At 43.5% G+C, this 23,502-nt stretch overlaps 1 protein-coding gene across 13 annotated transcripts in view; it reads left to right on the forward strand.

The window, feature by feature from the left end:
- The window catches only part of unc79 (unc-79 homolog, NALCN channel complex subunit), a 36,879-nt gene that overhangs the window by 9,420 nt on the left and 3,957 nt on the right, over positions 1-23,502 (forward strand). For 2 of the 13 annotated variants that reach the window (XM_085768357.1, XM_085768366.1), the window contains exons 11-42: positions 287-315; positions 1,470-1,699; positions 1,849-2,020; positions 2,175-2,405; positions 2,601-2,791; positions 3,909-4,032; positions 5,068-5,208; positions 5,574-5,789; positions 7,439-7,666; positions 7,920-8,061; positions 8,598-8,677; positions 8,787-8,935; positions 9,071-9,228; positions 11,207-11,388; positions 12,048-12,249; positions 12,387-12,569; positions 13,254-13,322; positions 13,785-14,122; positions 15,344-15,526; positions 16,429-16,591; positions 17,422-17,571; positions 17,715-18,986; positions 19,986-20,087; positions 20,554-20,670; positions 21,023-21,125; positions 21,218-21,358; positions 21,489-21,527; positions 21,642-21,754; positions 22,011-22,096; positions 22,488-22,661; positions 22,976-23,044; positions 23,137-23,247. In XM_085768357.1, coding sequence (XP_085624483.1) covers positions 287-315; positions 1,470-1,699; positions 1,849-2,020; positions 2,175-2,405; positions 2,601-2,791; positions 3,909-4,032; positions 5,068-5,208; positions 5,574-5,789; positions 7,439-7,666; positions 7,920-8,061; positions 8,598-8,677; positions 8,787-8,935; positions 9,071-9,228; positions 11,207-11,388; positions 12,048-12,249; positions 12,387-12,569; positions 13,254-13,322; positions 13,785-14,122; positions 15,344-15,526; positions 16,429-16,591; positions 17,422-17,571; positions 17,715-18,986; positions 19,986-20,087; positions 20,554-20,670; positions 21,023-21,125; positions 21,218-21,358; positions 21,489-21,527; positions 21,642-21,754; positions 22,011-22,096; positions 22,488-22,661; positions 22,976-23,044; positions 23,137-23,247 — 5,888 coding nt within the window. The remainder of the gene's footprint in view (positions 1-286; positions 316-1,469; positions 1,700-1,848; positions 2,021-2,174; positions 2,406-2,600; positions 2,792-3,908; positions 4,033-5,067; positions 5,209-5,573; positions 5,790-7,438; positions 7,667-7,919; positions 8,062-8,597; positions 8,678-8,786; positions 8,936-9,070; positions 9,229-11,206; positions 11,389-12,047; positions 12,250-12,386; positions 12,570-13,253; positions 13,323-13,784; positions 14,123-15,343; positions 15,527-16,428; positions 16,592-17,421; positions 17,572-17,714; positions 18,987-19,985; positions 20,088-20,553; positions 20,671-21,022; positions 21,126-21,217; positions 21,359-21,488; positions 21,528-21,641; positions 21,755-22,010; positions 22,097-22,487; positions 22,662-22,975; positions 23,045-23,136; positions 23,248-23,502) is intronic. The other 11 variants (XM_085768369.1, XM_085768370.1, XM_085768358.1 and 8 more) reach the window with 10 other exon arrangements.

A 23,502-nucleotide genomic window follows, 5' to 3' on the forward strand; every position in this document is an offset into this window, starting at 1 on the left:
GTGTTTAAGGTTGAATAGAATAAAGGCTGAATTCAGTTATTTCATTCTGTCCTATACTCTTATACACAATAAATATGCACAGAGTAGAAGTTCAGATGTGCACCTTGGTACAGTAATATGGTACAGGCAGGTGTCAATGTGATAGTGAGATTGACAAAGATACAATTTAACCTCTTGCTGTTAGTGATCTGAGTTGTATGTAATGCATGCTGCTATATACAGTGTGGTTTTAAAAGCTGCTTCTATTGTCTGCAAATTGAGCATTTTTGTAATTTTGTCTTTACAGCAGAGATATCTGCCATTTGTCAAAAGAAGGTAAGATATTCATACTGTAACAAGAAAATGGAAGTCACTGTCTACTGCTCTCTCTTTTTCTCGCTGGTTGCAGCATGATTTAATACTGTACCGTATCCAGATTTTTTTTTTTCCATATTTAGAACAATTTAATCTTCCCAGGCATGTGTTGTCATTACTGATTAACGTCACCACCTCATCAGAATAATGAAATTCTGCCCTAAACCACTAAACCAAAATAAAAAGCGTCATTACAAACCAAAACAAAACACATTTTTAGTGGTTTAACTCCAGAAAACAGAAACATACCGATAGCTTTGGAAAGTTTTGATAGAATCCATTTTTACCTTATGGCCAATGGCAAAGTCATTTATTTATGAACAAAGTCCATTTACTGAAGTGGCTCAGTAAAGGCCGAATCATTTCAAATGAAGCTGCTGGGGCGTGATGTTTGCTCACTGTTGCTGAATGCACTGCCGAGGGCACAAGTGCTCCCTGCTGGTTTCCTGAGAGACACCAGGAAAAGTGAGTGTTAGATGATCCCAGGTATTCCCGTCAGGCCAAGCAGCTGTCCCCAGCTGTTAGGTGACAGCCGGCCCCTATCTCAGCTATAATCCACAACCTCCCCCTCTGACTCCAGAGAGCTCTTTAAACTCCCACCTGAGTTTACATCAAATCATCATCATCATCATTATGAGACAGCGCTCTTCATCTGAGAATAACTTCTTATAAATACCCCATGATACCAAATATAGAACAAACTTTAAACACCCACTAACATCAGAGAAATGTTGCTGAAAGCCGGAAAGGTAAATGAGAGAACCATCAGAGGACAGATATGTTCATTTGATAGGGAGCGCTGCGACCCTAATGGCGTAAGATTAGAGGCTGATCAGATTAGGATGCTTCTCTAGTGCCATGCCTTTTTATTTTTAGAAACCTGAGACACTATGGGGACACATGAAGAGTTTTCTATTGCTGCAGATATAGACGGATCAACTTCTTCTTCAAATGTGCAGTGGAGACGGACGTTATGATCGTGACATCTGGAAATATGTTTATTTTTAGAGACATTATAGGCTGTTTTACTGTGATTGTTGCAAGGAAGGTTGCAAAGAATAGAAATAAATCCCTCCTCCTCCTCCTTTCTCTTGTTTCTTGGCTCTGTGTTGTAGAACTGTAGCTCTCACGTTAGGAGGGCCGTGGTCACCTGCTTCTCAGCTGGCTGCTGCGGGCGCCATGGCAACCGGCCTGTCCGCTACTGCAAGCGTTGCCATGTCAACCACCACAGCAGCGAGGTGGGGGCTGCGGCGGAGACCCATCTGTACCAGACCTCGCCCCCTCCCATCAACACGCGGGAGTGCGGAGCGGAGGAGCTGGTTTGCACCGTGGAGGCCGTTATAAGGTACATCCACCGACTGTGAAACACGGTTTTACATGAATATATATATATATATAAATGCAGCATTAGAGATATTTTATATTCACATTATCTATTTCCTGCTGTGTCACTGCCGATACGTCCCTCTCGCTCACCCCTCCGTATCCACGCAGCCTTCTGAAGGAGGCAGAAATCCATGCAGAGCAGCGTGAGTTTGAGATGAACAGGCGTCGTCAGATGGGCCTGTCCGCCTCCCACCACTCTCTGGACAACATCGAGTTTGATAACAAGGAAGACGACCAGCACGACCAGCGCCTGCTCAGTCAGTTTGGCATCTGGTTCCTGGTGTGTAATCACAAGCTGTTACCACGTCTATCAATAACATAACAGGCAGCAAGCAAGATAAGAATGTGTGCAGGACGTGGCCTCTTATCACTATACGCTGTGGAAGCCATGGTTACCTGACTGATTAATCTGTGTGTCTGGCACGTGTGTGCAGGTGAGCCTGTGCACCCCCAACGAAAACACGCCCACGGAGAGCCTGGCTCGGCTGGTCAGCATGGTCTTCCAGTGGTTCCACTCCACCGCTTATATGATGGATGATGAGGTTGGGAGCCTGGTGGAGAAGCTGAAGCCTCAATTTGTCACAAAGTGGCTAAAGACAGTGTGTGAAGTTCGCTTTGACGTCATGGTCATGTGTCTGCTGCCCAAACCTGTTGAGTTTGCCAGGGTAAGGTCAATTAAACATACAATGAGGAATTATAGAGGTGCATCTGACTCCAAAGTTGCAGTCGTGTCACGTGTTAACATTGGAAAAAAAAAGAGACAAAATCAGGATTACACAGAGGACACACTGAGGTTTATTACAATCATTCAGGGCAGGTCATGACCTGATCTAAGCCATTCTGTGTTCACTCCTCCCCAGGTGGGAGGCTACTGGGACAAGTCGTGTAGCACAGTGACCCAGCTGAAGGAGGGCCTGAACCGCATCCTGTGTCTGATACCGTACAATGTCATCAGTCAGCCGCTGTGGGAGTGCTTCATGCCCGAGTGGCTGGAGGCCATCCGCACCGAGGTGCCCGACCACCAGCTCAAAGAGTTCCGGGAAGTGCTCAGGTTCGTCCACCTCCTAGAAATGTTTTGAGTATTATTGTTGTCTTTATTGTTATTGTTGTAATAATGACTTCTGGTATTGCATATTAACTGGGTCGGCAATATAAAAAAAACTTCCTGTAAATGACTTTTATTTATGCTAATTGTGATATGTAGCATAGAGCGTTTTTCTTATTCCTGGATAACAATGACCAAATGCACATAACATTGAATGAAGATATTCCCAGAACAGCTAAATAGTTTTTTTTATTTGATAGCAGTATGTATTTTTAGTAGTGTAAACATCAAAAATAATACCAGGTTTTAAATGTTAGGGCTTTTTTTTTTTTTTTTCCAAAAACACTCTTCTACTTTTAACTGTTAGGCCTCATTGGTCTATTATGCACGATGTTAGCTTTTGCAGCATGTAAACATTTCAGTCAAAGAGGTGGATACATTGGAGTGAATAACAGTAGGTCAGTGTCAGTAGCAAAAAAAAAACAATGCAACAAACTATGCTAAGTATCAAACGTACTACTAAGTATGCAGAATAGATTTTTCACTTTCTTTCTACACAAACTGCACACAAACCATGAAACAACAAGTTTCGGCTTTAGGTTCCTGCACACTTCTCTCATTATTCATTATGAAATTGTTGCATGTCCCCATAAAATTCCAGCCTGTCATTTCTATATTCTACTTCAAAGTGTTTATTTGTGAGTTGAGTCTGTTTCCCATGCTTCCAGTCTTCATGCTAAGCTAATGCAGGCTAATTGCATCCTGCCTACAGCTTCTTATTTAGAGCATCTTCTCATCTAACTCTTGGTTTTAAAAGCATGTAAGCATTATTCCCAAAAATATTAAACAATTCATTCAACCATAGTTAATATTAATCAGCCATTCACAGCCCAGCTCTTGGGGCATGTCTACTCACTTCAGATGACTTCACTGCTGTTACTGCTACTTCTAATGTATGCAGAGATGAAACCGTCATCTGAATAAGAAACAGAGACCGTGTGAAAGCCGCACACCAACACACATCTTAGAAGTAACAGATGACTGGTCAACAGTAGCTGAGGATGAACTTGTGCTCCTGCCTCTCTGTATAAACGCATGCACACTGTCTGCTTTCTCCCTGCAGCAAGATGTTTGATATTGAGCTGTGCCCTCTGCCTTTCTCTATGGAGGAAATGTTTGGCTTCATCAGCTGCAGATTTTCTGGCTACCCAGCGTCTGTGCAAGAGCAGGCTCTGCTGTGGCTGCATGTGAGTACACGTACACACGCACGTGCACACACACACACACATGCTGTCTTGTGTCCAGTTCACATCCTGCGGTTCTGTCTAGAGTGAGTGTGAATTGAACAGGCTGTCACAGAGTGTGAGAGCCCGGGCAGGAGCTCTGCTGAATACGAATCTGGGTCGCAGAACGAGACAGAGAGAGATAGGAGAGATTTTGCCTTTCATCCCATATGCACTTGCAGCTTGCTGCCCTGTATACATGGATCAATTTCAAGTTTTTTTTTTGTCAGAACTATGATCAAGTGATTGCATTAGTGTCCCCTCAGTAAATAGGTCGCATTCAAATCAGACTGAGCTGTGGCACATCTTTCTTTGCGTGGTGCACTTATGTGATGTGTCATTGTCATTTAGGTAAAACGTTTATACACTTTTCCCTGTAAAGTTGGAATGATTTTGTTTTCAGACACATTCCTCTTTTTATTCCTATTATAAAGGTTAATTGTGGTTTAAATTTCACAGTGATAAGATTAGAAGAGAATGGTCAATACAGTTTTGAGAAGATATACACTTTATCTATCAAGAACAAATCACATTGTCACAATTATTTCATGAGAAGAGGTAAAGAAATATTTTATTCCAACTTTATGGGTAACCAGGTATTTTACAGCCAAATAACAGAGTGTTTATTCCAGTGATATCAGTGATATAAGTCATGCATGCAACTTCAATATATTTTCAGCCACAGATTTGACAGCCAACTTGATAAAAAAAAAATATATGTGAATAGAATTTTATTGTTTGTATTTTCAGTGTGGAAAATTGTTAAGTTTTTAATTTTTTTATGTAAACCAGAAAAAGGTTCCTTATAAAACTAAAATGTTAAACTGGCCTGGGACACTATTTCTGAAAAGATACAATGCTGTTAAACTTCAGATGTAGTTATCAGACTTTTTTTTTTTAGCATTGGATATCATTATACTTGCAAATCATTAAATATGCATATCTATCTATTTGATGTGACTTTGGTGAATTGATCCTTTGTTTTGTTTGTTGATGTAGGTGTTGTCAGAGCTGGACATTGTGGTCCCTCTTCAGCTGCTGATTGGGATGTTTTCTGACGGCGTGAACTCTTTGAAGGAGCTGGCCAATCAGAGGAAGGCACGCGCCACAGATCTGACTGGCAACACCGGGGCTCGAAGGGTGAGAACGACCGCGATGCCACAAAATATTCTGTCAAACTGTCAAACGCTTGTTTAGGATTACAGTACGTACACATTTCTGCTCCTCTGAGCTTATGTTTTCTACCATTCATTGCTATGTGCTGCACGTTGCCGTGGTAACTCCTAGTGTGACAATGTAGCTTCCCTAAGGGATTTAATTAAACTTGACTGTGATGTGGATTTATCATTGAAATTTATAGCCAGGAGGCTGTGCAGTCATGTGCCATTATCGCTGGCAGTAACTTGACTTGAGGTTTAAAAGACTGTCGAGAGCATAAATGCTTTGAGTTTTATGGGGAAAGACGTACATTTTACTTCATGTAATTATCTGCCCTTTACTTGTAGGTGAGTGTGGTGTCGGACCCAGGACGCCGCGGGCAGCACAACACCCTCAGCCCGTTCCCCAGCCCCTTCAGAAGCCCCTTCCGTAGCCCACTGCGCTGCAGCCCCTTCAAAAACCTGGGACACGCCGCCGGCCACTGTGCCCTGGATCTGGACTGTGATGACGACGACATGAACCTCGGCTGCTTCATCCTCATGTTTGACCTCATCTTGAAGCAGGTGACCTTAAAGGGATAGTAGCATTTTTTTTAAAGTGGGGTTGTATGATCTAGAAATAGCCCCTAAGTACTTTAATTGCAGTAGAAGACTCTCTGCACTCCTCCCGTTAGCAACGCCAGCCCATAATCCAATCCAATCCAATCCAATTTATTTATAGAGCACATTTAAAAACAACCAAGTTGACCAAAGTGCTTTACACACAAAAAAAAAAACAGTGAACAAATCAACATTCAATAAGAAAGCACAACAGATAAAAAGCAGCAAAATCAATAAATAATAAGACCATAGTTGCTAAAAAATTAGGATTTCAAACTGTGTTAAAAGCCAGGGAGTAAAAGTGCGTTTTAAGACGTGTTTTAAAAACAGCTAGGCTAGGGGCTTGTTTCACGTGAGGGGGGAGGGAGTTCCAAAGTTTGGGGCCAGCAACAGAAAACGCACGGCCCCCTCTACCCCTGAGTCTGGTCTGAGGGACCTCCAGGAGCAGTTGGTTTGTGGACCTGAGGGACCGAGAGGGGACATAGGGCTTTAAAAGGTCAGTCAGATAAAAAGGGGCGAGCCCATTAAGAGCTTTAAAAACAAACATTAAAATCTTAAAATCAACTCTAAAATGAACTGGGAGCCAGTGCAGCGATGCAAGGACTGGGGTTATGTGGTCAAATTTACGTGTACCAGTCAAAAGTCTGGCTGCAGCATTCTGGACCAGCTGCAGACGGGAGAGTGAGGACTGACTAACACCCATATATAGACCATTACAATAGTCCAGTCTTGAAGTAATAAAAGCATGAACAACTTTCTCAAAGTCTAAAAACGATAAAAACGGTTTGAGCTTTGAAAGCATTCTTAGTTGATAAAACCCGGCTTTTACTACAGAATTGATTTGAGTATCTAGTTTAAACTCACTATCCATTTTTACTCCTAAATTTGTGGCCACTGGAGTGACAAAGGGTCCAAAGGGACCTAGGTCCATTGTAAAATTCCTTGGACTGCCACTAGGTTTAAGTTCCATTGTTCGCTATAATATATTTTTTTCCAGCCCCTCAAAGTGCAGGAAAAACACAGTTTTTATTTGGACCTAACCAACTGCTGATCGGCGGGCGCTAACCCTGAGCGGAGGGATACGTGAGTTGGTTTGGTCCAAATAAAAACTGTGTTTTTCCTGCACTTTGAGGGGCTGGAAAAAATTCTATTATAGCGAACAATGGAACTGTGTTTTTTTTTCAGGTAAAACCTCTTTTAGGCCACGAAAATAGGCCGTTTCTTTGGGTCCATTCACAACAATGTATGTTGTAAATCTCTGGGCAGGGCTATTATGGGCTGGCGTTGCTAACGGGAGGAGTGCAGAGAGTCTTCTACTGCAATTAAAGTACTTAGGGGCTATTTGTAGATCATACAACCCCACTTTAAAAAAAATGCTACTATCCCTTTAAGAGTGATGAAAAAATACTAAAACATACATATACTGTAGGTTTAAAAACATAAATACATAATAAAAGTATTTACAACAGTAAGCAGCATAGTAGATAGTGACATAGCGACACACACACAGCACGATGACAACAACAACACCCACAGGTGGGATCTTGAGATTTATGCATCATGCTCTACTTTTCTGTCCCTTGTTTTTACGGTCGTCTCCCCCGCTGTCCCAGATGGAGCTCCAGGACGACGGTGTGATGCTGGGTCTAGACAGCAGCCTGGGGAAGGATATCGTGGGCATTATCAACAACGTCTTTCAGGCGCCGTGGGGCGGCTCACACACCTGCCAGAAGGATGAGAAGGCCCTGGAGTGCAGCCTGTGCCAATCCAGCATCCTGTGCTACCAGCTGGGCTGTGAGCTCCTGGAGAGGTTGACCCCCCGGGAAGAGATACGTCTGGTGGTGAGACACACTGCATGAATTTTTATGCACCAGGTATAAATGAACCATTTGCATTAAGCAGGTAAAGGTTTGAAATGAATGCCATGCGGTAGTTTTGCCCCAGAACACCACAGTGTGCCTGACTAAGCTATAACGTTGCTGCAGGTGAAGTAGAGCAGAAAGTAGATCTGTATGAGTCTGTTTCTGTCTGTCACTTGTGAATGAATAAATATGAATGAATATCACGATTTGACAGCGTTTCATTCTTCTGCAGGAACCCACAGATAGTTTGGAGGAAACTCTGCTCCTGCCTCAGCAAGATGTCTCGTTCGGGGCGGAGAATGGAAGTGAGGAAGGGGACAACCCAAGTGCAGCACACACTGACAACCCCAGTAACCCCTCTCCTGATAACGCACGTATGTGGCAGTTCTGTTCACAACGTTTCACTCAGTTGTCCACTGCCAGGAGAAAAAGAATAATCCTAATAACGCTTCAACTTTTTGGCCCCTACAATAAATTGGTTTAGCTAATATAAACTAATGGCTAAGCTAACCTGTGTTTCACATTTAAAGGAGAACGTCACAATTTTGAGAAATGTTTGGATCATTTTTGATAGAAGACTGACACCATTATTACAATACCACGTCTGTGCAGTAAACATGTAGCCAGCAGCCTGTTAGCTTAGCATGGAAACAACCTATATCTCTCACTAATTTACTCTTTCCACATCCAAACACAAATTGAGAAGTGAAAAAGGTGTTTGTTTGTTTTTAATAATGGGTTGCATTTCTATTGTTTCCAGCTATATAGTTACTATATTGACTTTAAAGCTGTATTCATTTCAGAGTGTTTCATTATGTTTCGTACATACAAACTGATAAACTGTCTGCTCTGCTTTACTGCACAATAACTTGAAAGTCGAATTGTTTTCAAAGACTCTTTTCCCTTTCAGACTTGAAGAACAACTCGGATAAGAAATTCTCCTACCAGCAGCTCCCCGTGTCTTTGAAGCTCATATACACCATCCTGCAGGTACTTTACGTTCATAATAACTGAGTGAGAAAACTGAGGCGCAAATAAGGTGGAGTAGTTTATAAAAATGTTTGGCAGACCCGTGAGGCATTGTCTCCTTTAAATTCAGGAAATGTCCAAGTTCGAGGAGCCCGACATCTTGTTCAACATGCTGAACTGTCTGAAGATCCTGTGTCTCCATGGAGAGTGTTTGTACCTTGCCTGCAAGGATCACCCCCAGTTTCTGGCTTACGTCCAAGAAAAGATGCTGATCCCAAGGTGTTTTCTCACAGCCTCCCTCCCGCCACAGAGACAAACCATGTGGATAGGAATATCTGTTTCTAGTTGTCTATTCAGCCAACGTCTTGATGATCATTTGTGCGTGTGTCTGTTTTGTGGTGTTTGTGTTTTTAGTCTGTGGTCCATGCTGAAGTCAGAGTTTTGCCAGTTGGCCTCTCTAGCCGTGCCTCAGCTCCTTCACGCCCTCTCCTTATCCCACGGGGCCGACATCTTCTGGAACCTCATCAACTCGAACTTCAACAGCAAAGATTGGAAAATACGATTTGAAGCAGGTGAGAGACAGAGCATGGCTCGCTGTGTGAAAGTATAATCTGTATATCAGGGGTTCTCAACTAGTCTCACTCTGGGACCCACATTTTCCCATGGTCATTAAGTCGCGACCCACTTTTATAGAATTCAAACCAATATTTTTTTTTTTAAAGCCTTTAAAAACTCATTTAGCTCTTTATTGAGCAAAGTGCATTTCAGAGCACATGAATGAAACTGAGGACCATGGCAACTGCATGTACGGAAGTGAATAAAAAAAATATCAAACTGCACAAAATGGAGACCAACAAAACGATATATTTGAATTTTAAGGCATCTCTGCATTCAGAGCATATTCACAAAAGTGAATAAATATCAAATTGCACAAAATAAAGACCCACAAAACAAAACAAGATTCACTGCATTCAGGCCACATTAATAAAAAACTGATATCTTTGCATTCAGAGCAAATAATAAGAAACTGAGGAGGACCATTACAACTGCATGTGTTCATATGACGCGTGCCTTTCAATATAAGTTATTTTTCAAAATAAAAGCCATGTCCAATGTGCATTAAATATTATTTACTTTTTAGACCAGCTGTCCGTGACCCCTCCAGAACGGGTCCGCGACCCACTTTTGGGTCCCGACCCACCAGTTGAGAACCACTGCTGTATATGATAACTACAGGCAGCTGCTGAAAAACCAATGATCACACGCTATAAATGCAGCCTCATATCAACATATAAACACAACAACAGTATCATCATCATAAAGGGCCTGAACCATCCTCAGAAGGATTTCAGTTTTAATGATGTTTTCTCTGTGGTTGTGGTCGTATGAATTAATTGCTGAGGGGAAAAATCCCCGGTTTGCCATATAGCTAACACGCTTCCTAAACCACTGCCTGCTCCACATCTCCCCCACTTGTGTTGCCATGGTTACCGTGTGGCTCAAACAGGCGGCAAAGGGGAATCGTGGGATTAATGTGGTGTTTCTCGCCCTTTGATTGGCAGAGAGGGGCTGTGTGACCTTGAGACGGAGGCGGAGGACAGGTTGTCTGACTGTATGGATGTAGGGAAACAGGAGAGCAACTGAAGTGATTGTTTACCCCAAATACACAATACATATTTATTAGGGTGTTTAAAGTTATTAGTCTATTGAGTATAAATACCATGGATCATCAAATAAATGAGTAATTCGATCTTTCCACCTGGGAAAACGTTGCAGTCAGCGTGTCAGGTTGATAAACTATTGATCTATTTCGAGGAACATATAATTGCTTATGTTCACGGTAACTATAGATTATCATTAGTGCTGTTAAAAACAGATAATTGCGAAATTGTGGGCGTACATCATGCAAAAAATGTACAGTATATTTCTCTGATTCACACTGCTCTTGCATGTCTCTTCACTTCCACACTGACACCTAGTGGTCAGCACCGGCTGCCACAAATCAGCCCAGAGTGGGTGAGAGTTTATGGATTTCAGAATAACATGTCTATTTTTAGATTATAATCTCAGTCATAACAAATAAAGCCAATAAGTACAGGGAGGATCCTTTTTTCTTGAATGTCTGAATGCATTCTTATTTCATTTCACACACAGAGGATATGAGACATTGGGTTATCATCGTGGTAACTGTGAAGAAGATGTAAATAAACAAATGATTTTTAAAAAAATCATACATTTGCATGTCTTTGATACACAGAGGAGCGATACATGTAATGTAACAGAATTGGGGTAGATTGTATATTACTCATACAATTCTTAGATAGTTTTGTAGTTCAGCAAATGATACATCCATGCAAATGACATAGAAATAATATCTAAGTAATACATGAATTTATCGCCATCAGTGATGTCATTGCTGGGTTTGTTTATGATGGACTCATGGCATTATGGCGGGACATCTGGCAGTTTAGTGACCTCATCTCATTATATGACTCATCCCTGTTGTTGATGATTTGCTCTTTTACTGTTTATTCTCATGTAAACCTCCAGTGGAGAAGGTGGCGGTGCTGTGTCGATTCCTGGACATTGGCGCGGTGACGAAAAACCACTTGCTGAAGTATTCCCTGGCCCACGCTTTCTGCTGCTTCCTGGCGTCTGTGGAGGACGTCAACCCCGCTGTGGCCACCAGAGCCAGGCTGCTCCTGGACACCATCAAGCGGCCGGCCCTGCAGGTGACCTGCTCAGACGGAAACAGGGCAAAAGTGCAAAAAAGGCCACATGTTTTTCCTTAAAGCAGAAGTAAGCGATCCGGTCGTTTGGGCTAATGCTGCGTTCCAGGGAGACTTTTGAAACCGTAAATTACAGCTTCAAGTCACAACTTGTGATTTTGTAGCGTTCCAGGCAACCCACTCGTGTTTTTCCGACCTGTTTTACCTGTGAAAGTCACTATAACGGCCACTCGTCACTTCCGACCCGTGAACTCGTACCAGATCGAACTGGTATGACTTCACAGGTCGGAAAAACACTAGTTACGAGTTGCCTTGAACGCACCATAACAGTCCTCGTCCCTACGTCACCACATTCAATCAGGCGCATCCTTGGCTGCACACACAGCCCTTTATGCCGTTCTCTCTCCTCATTGGATAAAACTTGTAGGATACGAGAAAAGTTTTCTCCTCGGCTCAGAGCAGAGCAGAGTGACTGACAGACCCGTGTTTCGGTCCAAACACTCTATGTAAGTGATTGCTGTCGGAAGATAGAACTATTTAAGACTTATATTAACACAAAAATATCGCTTACTTCTGCTTTAACTTTCATGCAAGAGCTTCAACAATGTGTGTAACTACTGTATATGCTCTGCTTTGTTGTCTGTGTGTTTTATATTTTGCAGGGCCTGTGTCTGTGTCTGGATTTCCAGTTTGACACCGTTGTGAGGGATCGGCCGGTCATCCTCAGCAAACTCCAGCTGCTACACTTCCTGAAGAAAGACATCCCCGCTCTTAGCTGGGAGTTTTTTGTCAACCGCTTTGAAACGTTATCTCTGGAGGCCCAGTTACACCTGGACTGTAACAAGGAGTTCCCCTTCCCCACAAGTATGTTGTGTCTATGTTGCCTCTCCACTCCTTCTTCACTCCTGCTTCTCCTCAGTTTATTTTGTATTTCATGTTGTGACGACAGCACCGCAGCCTAATCGAGCTCCATTTTGAGTTTACATCCTGTCTCTTTACAGCCATCACAGCTGTACGGACAAATGTAGCCAACCTCAGTGACGCGGCCTTGTGGAAGATCCGGCGGGCACGTTTCGCCAGGAATAGGCAGAAGAGTGTGCGTTCGTTGCGTGACAGCGTGAAGGGAGGCCCGACTGAATCTAAACGGGCATTTTCTCTCCCTGAGTCGCTGAGCAACCGACTTCGTGAGTAGCACAGATCAGTCAGTCAGTCAGTCAGTCAGTCAGTCAGTCAGTCAGTCAGTCAGTCAGTCCGTCTGTCGGCTGGGATCTTTACCTGTGTCACTTTCATTCAGTCTGAGGTCAAACAGTGTTTGCAAAATACCTTGGGAAACATGTTTAAGTGGATGTTAAACATGACATTAGAGAGGCAAACCATGACTACCTGTGTCCGTTCTTGTTAAAACAGTCACCTAACACTGCCTGATTCCTCTCCCTTGTGGGTGCTGTGCTATTTTTAATTGCAAAAGCTATTTGACCAACGTCTGGTCCCACTTTCCCAGTGTTTCTCTCATCACTCATTTGTTCCCAACGTTCATTTCACCTGAATTTTTAAATACTACTTGGTTTTTAAAAGGGAGGAACTCCCCCCCACTCATTTTAACTTTGGCTCTGCACAGAAGACTGTCTGAGTTTCTGGGAGATGTTTCTTGTGTCGGCTTCAGAGTTGATGTGTTGCCCATTTGTGATCGTCCAAAATTCCTTAAATCTTGGGAACACAGTTTGTGATTTTTGCACTTGGTGTTTTTGTGTGAGTGTGTGTTTGTGTGTGTGTGCATGTGTTTTATGACGACGAAGCTCAGACATGTGTCCTGTGCTACCTCCCCCTGTACATTTTCCTAAATTGTGTTCTTCGTATGTGGTTTTTAGCTCTAAGGCTTACGAGGCAAGAGCAGTCTGCCCCGACACTGGGAGATATGATAGAGAAAGTCCTGCCAGGTAAATAACAACCCAAATCTGAAACATACAGCATTACTCTTCATAATCATATCATATTGGAGGAAAAAGTCCAGTGTCACGGACAATAAAGCTTACACGTGGAAATATGAATTGGAATATGATAAAGCAATGCTTGCTCCATGGTGACAGCCATTGGTTTTTCATGCTGCCTTCAAACTTACACTAATAACGACACTAGAAAGGGTGAAAATAAAATAAAAACACTCGAACTAACAGCTAGCAGGCCATGTTTGTGTTTACCCTGTTTACATATTCCATGCACATGTTGCACTTATGTATGTTTACTGCATGATAATGTCTCCACCGCGCTTCACAGAGAAGTGGACAAGTTAACCCCCCACTTCCTCACTCTTGTCTTGCTACCTCCTCCCTCCTCCCCTCCCCTCCCCTCTCTGCTCATGCACCCTTCCCTCTCCCGGTCCTCTCCTCCTCTGTCTGCAGCACGTTTCCTCCCTCACTTTAACCCTGACGCTTCAGCCCCTCTCGTAGGCCAGACCCCGTCCCCGGAGGACGACGCCGTGATCAGAGACCTGCTTCCCGAAGACGCCGGCATCGATCACCAGACGGTTCACCAGCTGATCATGGTGCTCATGAAATTTATGGCCAAAGACCAGAGCAGCGCCGAGTCGGACATCGGCAGCGCCAAAGCTTTCAACACCGTGAAGCGTCACCTGTACGTGCTGCTGGGCTACGACCAGCAGGAGGGCTGCTTCATGATCGCACCTCAGAAGATGCGCACCTCCACCTGCTTCAACGCTTTCATCGCTGGCATAGCACAAGTAACTGATATATATATATATACAGTTGTGCTTGAAAGTTTACATACCCTAGAGGATTTTGTAACTGTGTACCATTCATTAAGGAAAACATGAGTGATCAGACAAAACAGATTTCTCTTATTTTTAATGGGATTCAAATTAAAGCAGAAGTAAGCGATCCGGTGGTTTTGGCTAACTTTCTGTCAGCCGATGGAGTTAGCAGTCCCCGTCCTCGTCCCTACGTCACCACATTCACGCGCATCCCTCGGCTGCACACACAGAGAGGACCGCCCCTTTATGCCGTTCTCTCTCCTCATTGGATAAAGGTTGTAGGATACAAGGAAAGTTTTCTCCTCGGCTTACAGCAGAGCAGAGTGACTGACAGACCCGTGTTTCAGACCAAACACTCTATAGAAGTGATTGCCGTCGGAAGATACAACTATTTAAGACTTATATTAACACAAATATTCCGCTTACTTCTGCTTTAAACTGTGAGACATCCCAACATAACACAATCATTAAAAAAAAAAAAAAGATAATCAGACCAAATTTTTTTTGATGGCACCAGACTGTGGCTTGGTATCAACAGAACCCCTCAATTTCCACTTTTATGAGAGCTTGAACTCTGCTGATTGGCTTTCTCAAGTCTTTGAATATCTTTTTATATCCTTTTTATGTTTTATAAAGTTGAACAACCTTCTCTCTCAGGACTTTAGACAGTTCTTTTGCTTTCCCCACGGCTCAGAATCCAGCAAAGTCAGTGCAGCAATGGATGAAATGTGCAGGTGTTTGTCAAGAGCCCAGAATCTCATTGACTTTTTATACACAGACACTAATTACAAGCAGTCAAGTTACAGATGTGGACAGTTACCCTGAGTAGCCATTTAAACCTGTCTGTGTCAATCTGTGTGTATTTTATCAGGGAGAAACTTTGAGGGTATGTAAACTTTTGATCAGGGCCATTTTGGTGTTTGCATTTTTTATTAGGATTCAAAAAGATCAAACACAGTTGTGTGATAATGAATGGCTTCGCCCAGCCACTAACTCTGAATAAAAAAAGTTTTGTTGCATTATCAATTATATTTTCTGAAATGTAGCCAGTATTTCACAAATTCTGCCAGGGTATGTAAACTCTCAAGCACAACTGTAACTTTATTATCACGTCTGTCTTTATAGCTGCAGCTTTCCTGCAGCTGTTCTGTGGTGTGTTGTTGTTGCTAATGAACTTAAATGCTCCTTCAGGTGATGGACTACAATATCGGTTTGGGGAAGCAGCTGCTCCCTCTGGTGGTCCAGGTGCTGAAGTACTGCACGTGTCCCCAGCTGAGACACTACTTCCAGCAGCCTCCTCGATGCTCCCTCTGGGCCCTGAGGCCGCACATCAGACAGATGTGGCTCAGAGCCTTGCTAGTAATCTTGTATAAGGTATCATGTCTTTATGATTTCATTACATACATATTTTATACTTTTATGTCAGTTTTAGACTATGGAGACATCTTATACAGGCATGCATCAGCTACAACTTTACATCCACTTGACACCATATATCACTCAGCCCTGAGGTTTATTACTGGCGACAGCTACAACACTCATCACTGTGACCTGTATTCCAAAGTTGGATGGCCCTCACTATCTGCCAGGCGTGATCGGCTTCGGCAATGGATTTTATTTATTTTTAAAGCCCTCATTGGTCTCTTACCATCTTTAACTCACTAGTATCTTTTAATACAGGTCTCTATTGCACACGCTCAACAGATTGGCTCACACTGCAGGTTCCCAATATTAACACTGAACTCGGAAAGACCAGTTTCTCTTACTGTGCACCTACAACCTGGAACACACTATTTTTTGGGGCTTTTTTGCCTTTAATGTACAGGAGGGTCGAGAGAGAGACAGGAAATGGGAGGCAGAGAGGGGGAAATGACACGCAGGATAGGGCCGCTCAGTGAGGACTATAGCCTCAACACATGGGGCGGGTGCTCTACCAACTGAGCTAAACACCGCCCCAAACTTACCACACTTTTATCAATAGGACAATTTAAATCCATAACTACAATGCTTTTAACTACACTTTTGTTTCACTTTATCTTTGTCACCTTTAACTTCCGGTATTATGTTATGTTTATGTATGTTTCAAATGTTTTGTGTTCTGTCCTTTTATGTTTTATGTTTCATCTCGGCTATATTGTAAATGAGGTTACTCCTCAATATATCTCCGAGCTTAAATAAAGGTTATGAATGAATTAATGAATGAATGAATTATACACATATGGTATGCTTTACAAAGTCAAATAACATACACTTAATAATATGTTTCTGTCTCACAGTACCCTTACAGAGACATGGAGGGCAGTAAAGTCGTCCTCCATCTGATCCACATCACTATCAACACCCTCAACGCGCAGTATCACAGCTGTCGTCCCCACGCGACGGCAGGGCCGCTCTACAGCGACAACTCCAACATGAGCCGCTACAGCGAGAAGGAAAAAGGTCATTTATCTCATCAGAAATGTATAATGGTTCTAATTTAATGAATAAGCTACAACAAGTACTTTACATGGCGTGGATCTTTGTCTTAAAGCAGAAGTAAGCGATATTTTTGTGTTAATATAAGTCTTAAATAGTTCTATCTTCCGACAGCAATCACTTACATAGAGTGTTTGGACCGAAACACGGGTCTGTCAGTCCCTCTGCTCTGCTCTGAGCCGAGGAGAAAACTTTTCTTGTATCCTACAAGTTTTATCCAATGAGGAGAGAGAACGACATGCAGGACTGTGTGTGCAGCCAAGGGATGCGCCTGAATGTGGTGACGTAGGGTCGAGGACTGTTATGGTGCGTTCAAGGCAGCCCGTAACTCGTGTTTTTCCGACCTGTGAAGTCGAACCAGTTCGATCTGGTACAAGTTCACGGGCCGGAAGTTACGAGTGGCCGTTATAGTGACTTTCACAGGTAAAACAGGTCGGAAAAACACGAGTGGGTTGCCTGGAACGCTACAAAATTGTAAGTTGTGACTTGAAGCTGTAATTTACGGTTTCAAAAGCCTGCCTGGAACGCAGCATTAGCCAAAACGACCGGATCGCTTACTTCTGCTTTAATCTGAAGACTTTTGCTTAAAAAAATGTGGTATGATGTAGGAGTTATTTTATCTTTTATCATCTAATGTATGTTAATTACTGTAGAATCTTTAAGAAACCTACTCTATATTTATATACAGTATAGATAGGTAAATATGGTTTCCACCCCAGTTAGGAGAGAACATATTCTCTATGTTTCGTAAAGGCAGTGCTAATGTTAATTCTCCATATTTTTCTCCATTTTAGAAGAGGACAGTGTATTTGATGAGTCAGACGTCCACGACACTCCGACTGGCGCTGCTAACAAGGAGTCACAGACCTTCTTCGCTCGCCTAAAGAGGATTGGTGGCAGCAAGTCTGTGAAGTACCAGCCGGTGGAGCTGAATGCCAAAAAAAGTAAGAAGCAGAGGCTTTTAGAGTCAAGTGTGGTATTACAGCACATCGATCGAAGCCTTTTCAGCACATATTTTTTTCCTGATAGCAGGAGGCTTGTTGCCTTCAGTTGGGATGAAATCTTGTTTTTTTCTTCCGCGCATCAGGTGAAATTGAGCTGTCGGAGTACCGCGAAGCCAGCGCCCTTCAGGACAGCATTCTTCACTGCGTGAGGGAGGAGAGCACCAGGAAGAAACGGCTGCAGGCCATGCACAAGCAGAAGTCTCTGGACATCTCCAACACCGACTCCATCCTCTTCAACCTCGACGAGCACAGACGCAAGTCGTGCATCGATCGCTGCGACATGCAGGTGCCTCCGGTGGTCCTGCCCCCGTCCTCGGCCGCGTCGCACGGCAGGCATTACGGGAAGGGATCCTCGGACGGTTCTTCGATCCGGGCGGAGGCCAACGACCCCGTGGACCGGCGGGGCTCTCGAGGGGGCCAGTCCGACATCTCGAAACCCGTCATACCCGAGGTCCGCCTCAGCTGCATGGAGACCTTTGAGGACAAGTTGGACCAGAGCTCGTTAGTGGGATCAGCTCAGGGAAAAGAGGACCAAGACCTCATCGATCTCTCCTCCGACTGCACGTCCATCCCAGAGAAACACTCGCTGCTCTCCATGTCTGACAGCGACTCCCTGGTGTTCGAACCGCTGCCTCCGCTGAGGATCGTGGAGAGCGATGAGGAGTTTGATCTTACCACCATCATAAGCTCCAAGTTTAACGGGAGTTCAAAGGTTTCGGCTTCCCCTGCGAGCAGTAACACCTTACGGCTGTCACCGGTGGTCCAGGTGAGCGTGGAGGACTGCTCCAGCGACAAGAAGACCCCAGATGTCCTGGTGGGGGGACAGGGCAGCCCGGTGCAGCCGTTTGTGGACAAGAAGCCACTCCGTGTGACTCCCAGCACCTCGCTGGAGCTTCCCGACCGGCCAGAATACGTCTGCCATGAGAGCCCCATGACCCTGAAGCAGAAGAGAGACCTCCTGAGGAAGACCCCACACGTCCCCGACACCTCTTTAGATGACACGTCTGTGGCCCCCGAAGAGGGAAAGGGACCCGCGGCGAGCCCCTCCGGTCGGACCATCTTCCTGGACATCCCAGAGGACAGAGCGGAGCCTCTTTCCTCCCCGGAGAAGAGCAACAACAGCAACAACGACGAAGAGGAGTACGGTGACGACGAAGACGACGACGACATGGGCGACGACGCGGACAGCGACCTCAAACCCGACAACGCGGACGACGAGACGGAGTTTAAAATCCAGATCGTTCCCCGGCAGCGGAAGCAGAGGAAGATCGCCGTGAGCGCCATCCAGAGGGAATATCTGGACATCTCCTTCAACACCTTCGACAAGCTGGGTGGTGAGCAGACCGCAGAAACTGGTAAGAGGGGGGAGCGACAGGTCAAACCCTCGATAAAGCCGTTCCAGTGTGCCGTCCATGTGAGGTGTAATTTGATTCAAAAATATTTTCAGTAGGCTAGATATCTTGGATTTAATTTAATTATCCAAAGACGAATTTGAACAAAGTTAGTTCAAAGTGTAGGCTATATTTAAACTATAGTGACTTCAAGTGCCACGGTAGAGTTTTGCAAATGTTGGTGCATTTACAACAAATAGTACACAGTATGCTTCATTATGAAAACCACTAACCAGGCTGTATAAACCTGTGTTGTCAATCTGCAATTCAATTACACTACTACTATTATACCAACCTACTATACATAACTGTTTTATATTTCTGTTCCATTATAATGCAATATGAATAACTTTTAAGAGTCTGCTTTTAGATTTTCATACAATAATGTATGGTTCTCCAGATCGCTTGGGAAAATGTGTCTAAAAAAAAAAAAGCTAAAATAATTGATAGCATAAATATAAAGTATTTGATTTGTAGTTAGAAACTAGCAAAAACATGGATATATTCCTTTAGACTAGGAAAAAACAAAAGGTGCACCTGACTCCGATCTGTCCCCGACCAACCACTCCAGCTGTGTGGTGTCCTGTGGCGTGTTTTCTATGTATGTGTTCACTTTTCCACTCATATAAACACACACAACAAGTGCTTTAAAGGATTAAATTAATTCTTACTTACATACAATTTTGAAAAAAAAAAAAAAGCTGAAGAGCAAGGCAGAGTTTGATTTCATGTATGAAATAATTTATTTTTTGTAGTGAGGTTATGTAACCGCTAAAGCTGCTAAATTTTACATAACAAACTGTAGTTAAATTAGCAACTAAATAGACTCTAACCACTGTGCCCTTCTCCTGATGGTCCACACAACGACATCAATGCTGAGTATTACTGGGAAACTGCTGGCATATAATGGCATTTATTCTGATGCCAGTGCCCTGCCCATCATTCACCCGTATTGCCTTGCAGATCACAAAGTTCTGTCAACATTGGAAAAGCCACGAGAATCTGCCTCAGCCCCAACGCTCGAAGCTGCTATGCCTGACACAAGCCACCGCTCCTCAGTATCAAGTAGGATGCATATACTTCATTACATAACCTCTTGATGAACGTCAATAAATCTGACTGTTGTGGTTGTCATAACGAATCTAATCTGATATATTTGCATATATCGATTGTGTGCAGTCTAATATATTACCTGCAGTGCTGTATTTTTATCTTTTCAAATTAACTTTTTGTTTGAACTTTATATTGGAGCAGTAAATATTAAATAAATATCACATAATACAACATCTTTGACATTTTAATCATAAAACCAATAAACATTTTAAGACCCGAGGAAAACACCAAATCTAATAATTAATGAATTTACTATTGAATTACTTACACTCTAAAGTGACCATCTCTTTTCCATGTGAGCGTCTTCCCTTTTTCCGTGTGACCATACACACACTTGTTGTTGTTGGCAAAGCTGGAGCGAGTTCAACAGGTGCTTTAACGCAGGTGTTTCTTCTCTGTATCTGTGTCCGACCTTTAGCTCAGTACCGTCAGGTGAAGCGCGGCTCGCTGGGAGCTCTGACCATGAGCCAGCTAATGAAGAGACAGCTGGAGCATCAGTCCAGCGCGCCACACAACATCAGCACCTGGGAGACCGGTCAGTGGCTTTTTAGACTTGCCTTCGCTTCACAATGACCTCTGGAGGAGGAATATGGGAGAAAACAACAGATGCTTCTAGTATAAAAGGATTTACATTTTTATTCTCTCTCATCTTTAGAATAAGGACAAACTAATGAATAATGTGAGCTCCTTAAAATACAATCTTGCAACAGCCTAATAAAGCCTAAATATATTGATGTTGTTTTTTTGTTATATTATAACTAGTGCACTCAAACAAAACCAACTTGTTTATTCTTCACTGACCTAATTCAGGGTCTAACAACTGAATTTTAAAACCCTGGTGTCTTTTATCTGATACTTTTATCTAATCATTTTTTCTTCCTCTGCAGGTCCCACGAAAACCAGTCTGCTCTCCGCACCAAGCACAGTGAGCATGTTCGTCCCTGCGCCCGAAGAATTCATCGATGAGCAGCCCACCACAATGTCTGATAGGTGAAGGAGTCATTCGGCAGCTTTACGTGCCTTAAAACAAGTGTTGTTAATGCTAAAACCAGCATTTGTTGAAATCCAATGTGGCGTCACAGGTGTCGGGACTGTGCGGCCGTGCTGGAGGAATACGACGAGGAGACTCTGGGCCTGGCGGTGGTCGTTCTCTCCATGTTCATCCACCTCAGCCCCGATCTGGCTGCTCCGATGCTTCTCGACATCATGCAGTCTGTGGGCAGGTATACAGCCGCTCCAGTGTCTCCATCCACACAGCGGCACTTCACCATTAAATGAAGTTTCATAACTTGCACATGGAGCTCATGCATAATTCATGGTGAAGCCCTAATCCACTGCTTTAACTGCTTTCAGGTTGGCATCTAGTGCCAATTTTTCTGGACAAGCTGAGAGGTATGAGACATTAAAGCCGTCAGATATTCACCGTGCTTATAGATGAGTTTAATAATAGATGTGAAGTGTGACTGCCTGTCCAACTCAGACATTATCCCTGTGATGTTTTTGCAGTATGTTGATCCCAGGGAATGTAGCAGGTGTAGCCAAGCAGTTCCTGCGCTGTGTGTTTCACCAGCTGGCCCCTAATGGCATCTTGCCCCAACTCTTCCAGAGTAACATCAAAGGTCTGCTCACACCACCGACTGCTAAAGTCCAAACTCCTTCAACTTTACCTGCACTATTTCTACAGAGACTCATAGCTGCTTGTTTCTGTGTGCTTTGACCTTGATGCTCAATATTTTGAAACTGCTGCTTTTCTTTACATGGTTAATTTAATATTTATATAATTTCATGAAATGATAAAAGCTAACTTATATATATATTCTACTGGACATACTGCCAACTTTATTCCTTTTATTTTTCTATCTTTCTTGTTTGCAGATGGGAGTTTTCTGCGAACACTTGCATCCGCGCTCATAGATTTTAATGAGCTGAGTTCGGTTGCTGCCCTCAACATGCTGCTGGAGGTAGGATTTTCTTTTCGTGTGCCTGTGTTGAGTCATGTAACCAGCAGGAGGAGCTCTAGTCAAAGCTGCGGCTCTTGTGTGGCTCCATCTACATGTCGAGCATAAGCCCATCTAAAACAACACATCATCGGAGCATTCAAGAAAACCTGCCTTACCCCCCGCGCCACTGTTCCACTTTATTGTTATTGTAAAGCTAAATAAGTGACACAGGACTGGAAGCCACTGATGCACGAGCCAAGCAATCATGTGTGCATCATTGTCCTAAATCCCGAGCTCCCATCATGAGCGGTGTGATTGATCAGGATTGAACGATCAGTTAAATGGAAAATATCTCTGCTTGTTGAGCTTCATTATATAAGCCTGTTATGGTTTGTGCCTCTGTGCCCTCCAGGGCTTGAACAACAAGAAGAGTCTGCCAGCAGGGGGCACAATGCTGCACTGCCTGGACAACATCGCCACCTTCATGGAGGCTCTCCCCATGGACTCCCCCAGCAACCTGTGGACGACCATCTGCAACCAGTTCCAGACCTTCCTCACGAAACTGCCCTCTGTACTTCCTCTGAAGGTAGATATCGACTCTTCCGGTCACTTAGTCATGGTCTGATATGGTTTAATGTGATTATATGGCTGGAGGAAAAAGCATTTAGCAGTGCCCTTGTCGGGTTCAATAGGATAGAATCTTAAAATTGTAATTGATTTGACTCTGACGCTTTTGACCTTAGAGGTCAAATTAGTGTGTACTCTAATCAATTTATCAGTGCAGATAAATTCAAAACACCACGTCCAGGACAGCGGGTGCAATAATTTTAAACTTTTGCACTGTGAAACCGACTGGCAGTTTTGATTTCTCAACACTTTTTTTGCATCATTTTTCATTAGTGCCCCATGGATTCCAGCTTGAGGATTATCATTTGTCTGCTGAAAATCCCAACCACAAATGCAACCCGGGTAAGCCCCAGGCAGAACTTATACACTCATTTGTCCAAATCCTGGTCTTTAAAACTTGAACTTTTTTTTTTTTCTGTTCCTCATTCCTACAGAGTCTCCTGGAGCCCTTCTCCAAGTTACTGAGTTTTGTCATCCAGTATGGCATGTTCAGTCTCTCCTACCTCGTAGAACTGTGTGGACTGTGTTACAAGGGCTTCAACAAGGTACTCTTGAGTGTGTTTACACTACATGTTTTGGTTTAGTAGACACACGGTGTCACGTGTTGGAATAACATCTGGTGCTGAAGCGCTCGGTGTTGAAAGGGTTAAACCTTTTAAACTAATCTGCAGTGTTAAAAATGTTGAGCTCCTGCTCGCAGGCCTCCCCGCTCATCACTCTTTTGGTGCTACACCTACTTCCCTGACTCTCTAGTCAGCCAGAAATGTGCCCATGTGTCACGGATGATTAAGTAGGCAATC

The sequence above is a fragment of the Trachurus japonicus genome, chromosome 22 (genome assembly GCF_045865225.1).
Source record: "Trachurus japonicus isolate A0001 chromosome 22, Traja_1.0".
Lineage (NCBI taxonomy): Eukaryota > Metazoa > Chordata > Actinopteri > Carangiformes > Carangidae > Trachurus > Trachurus japonicus.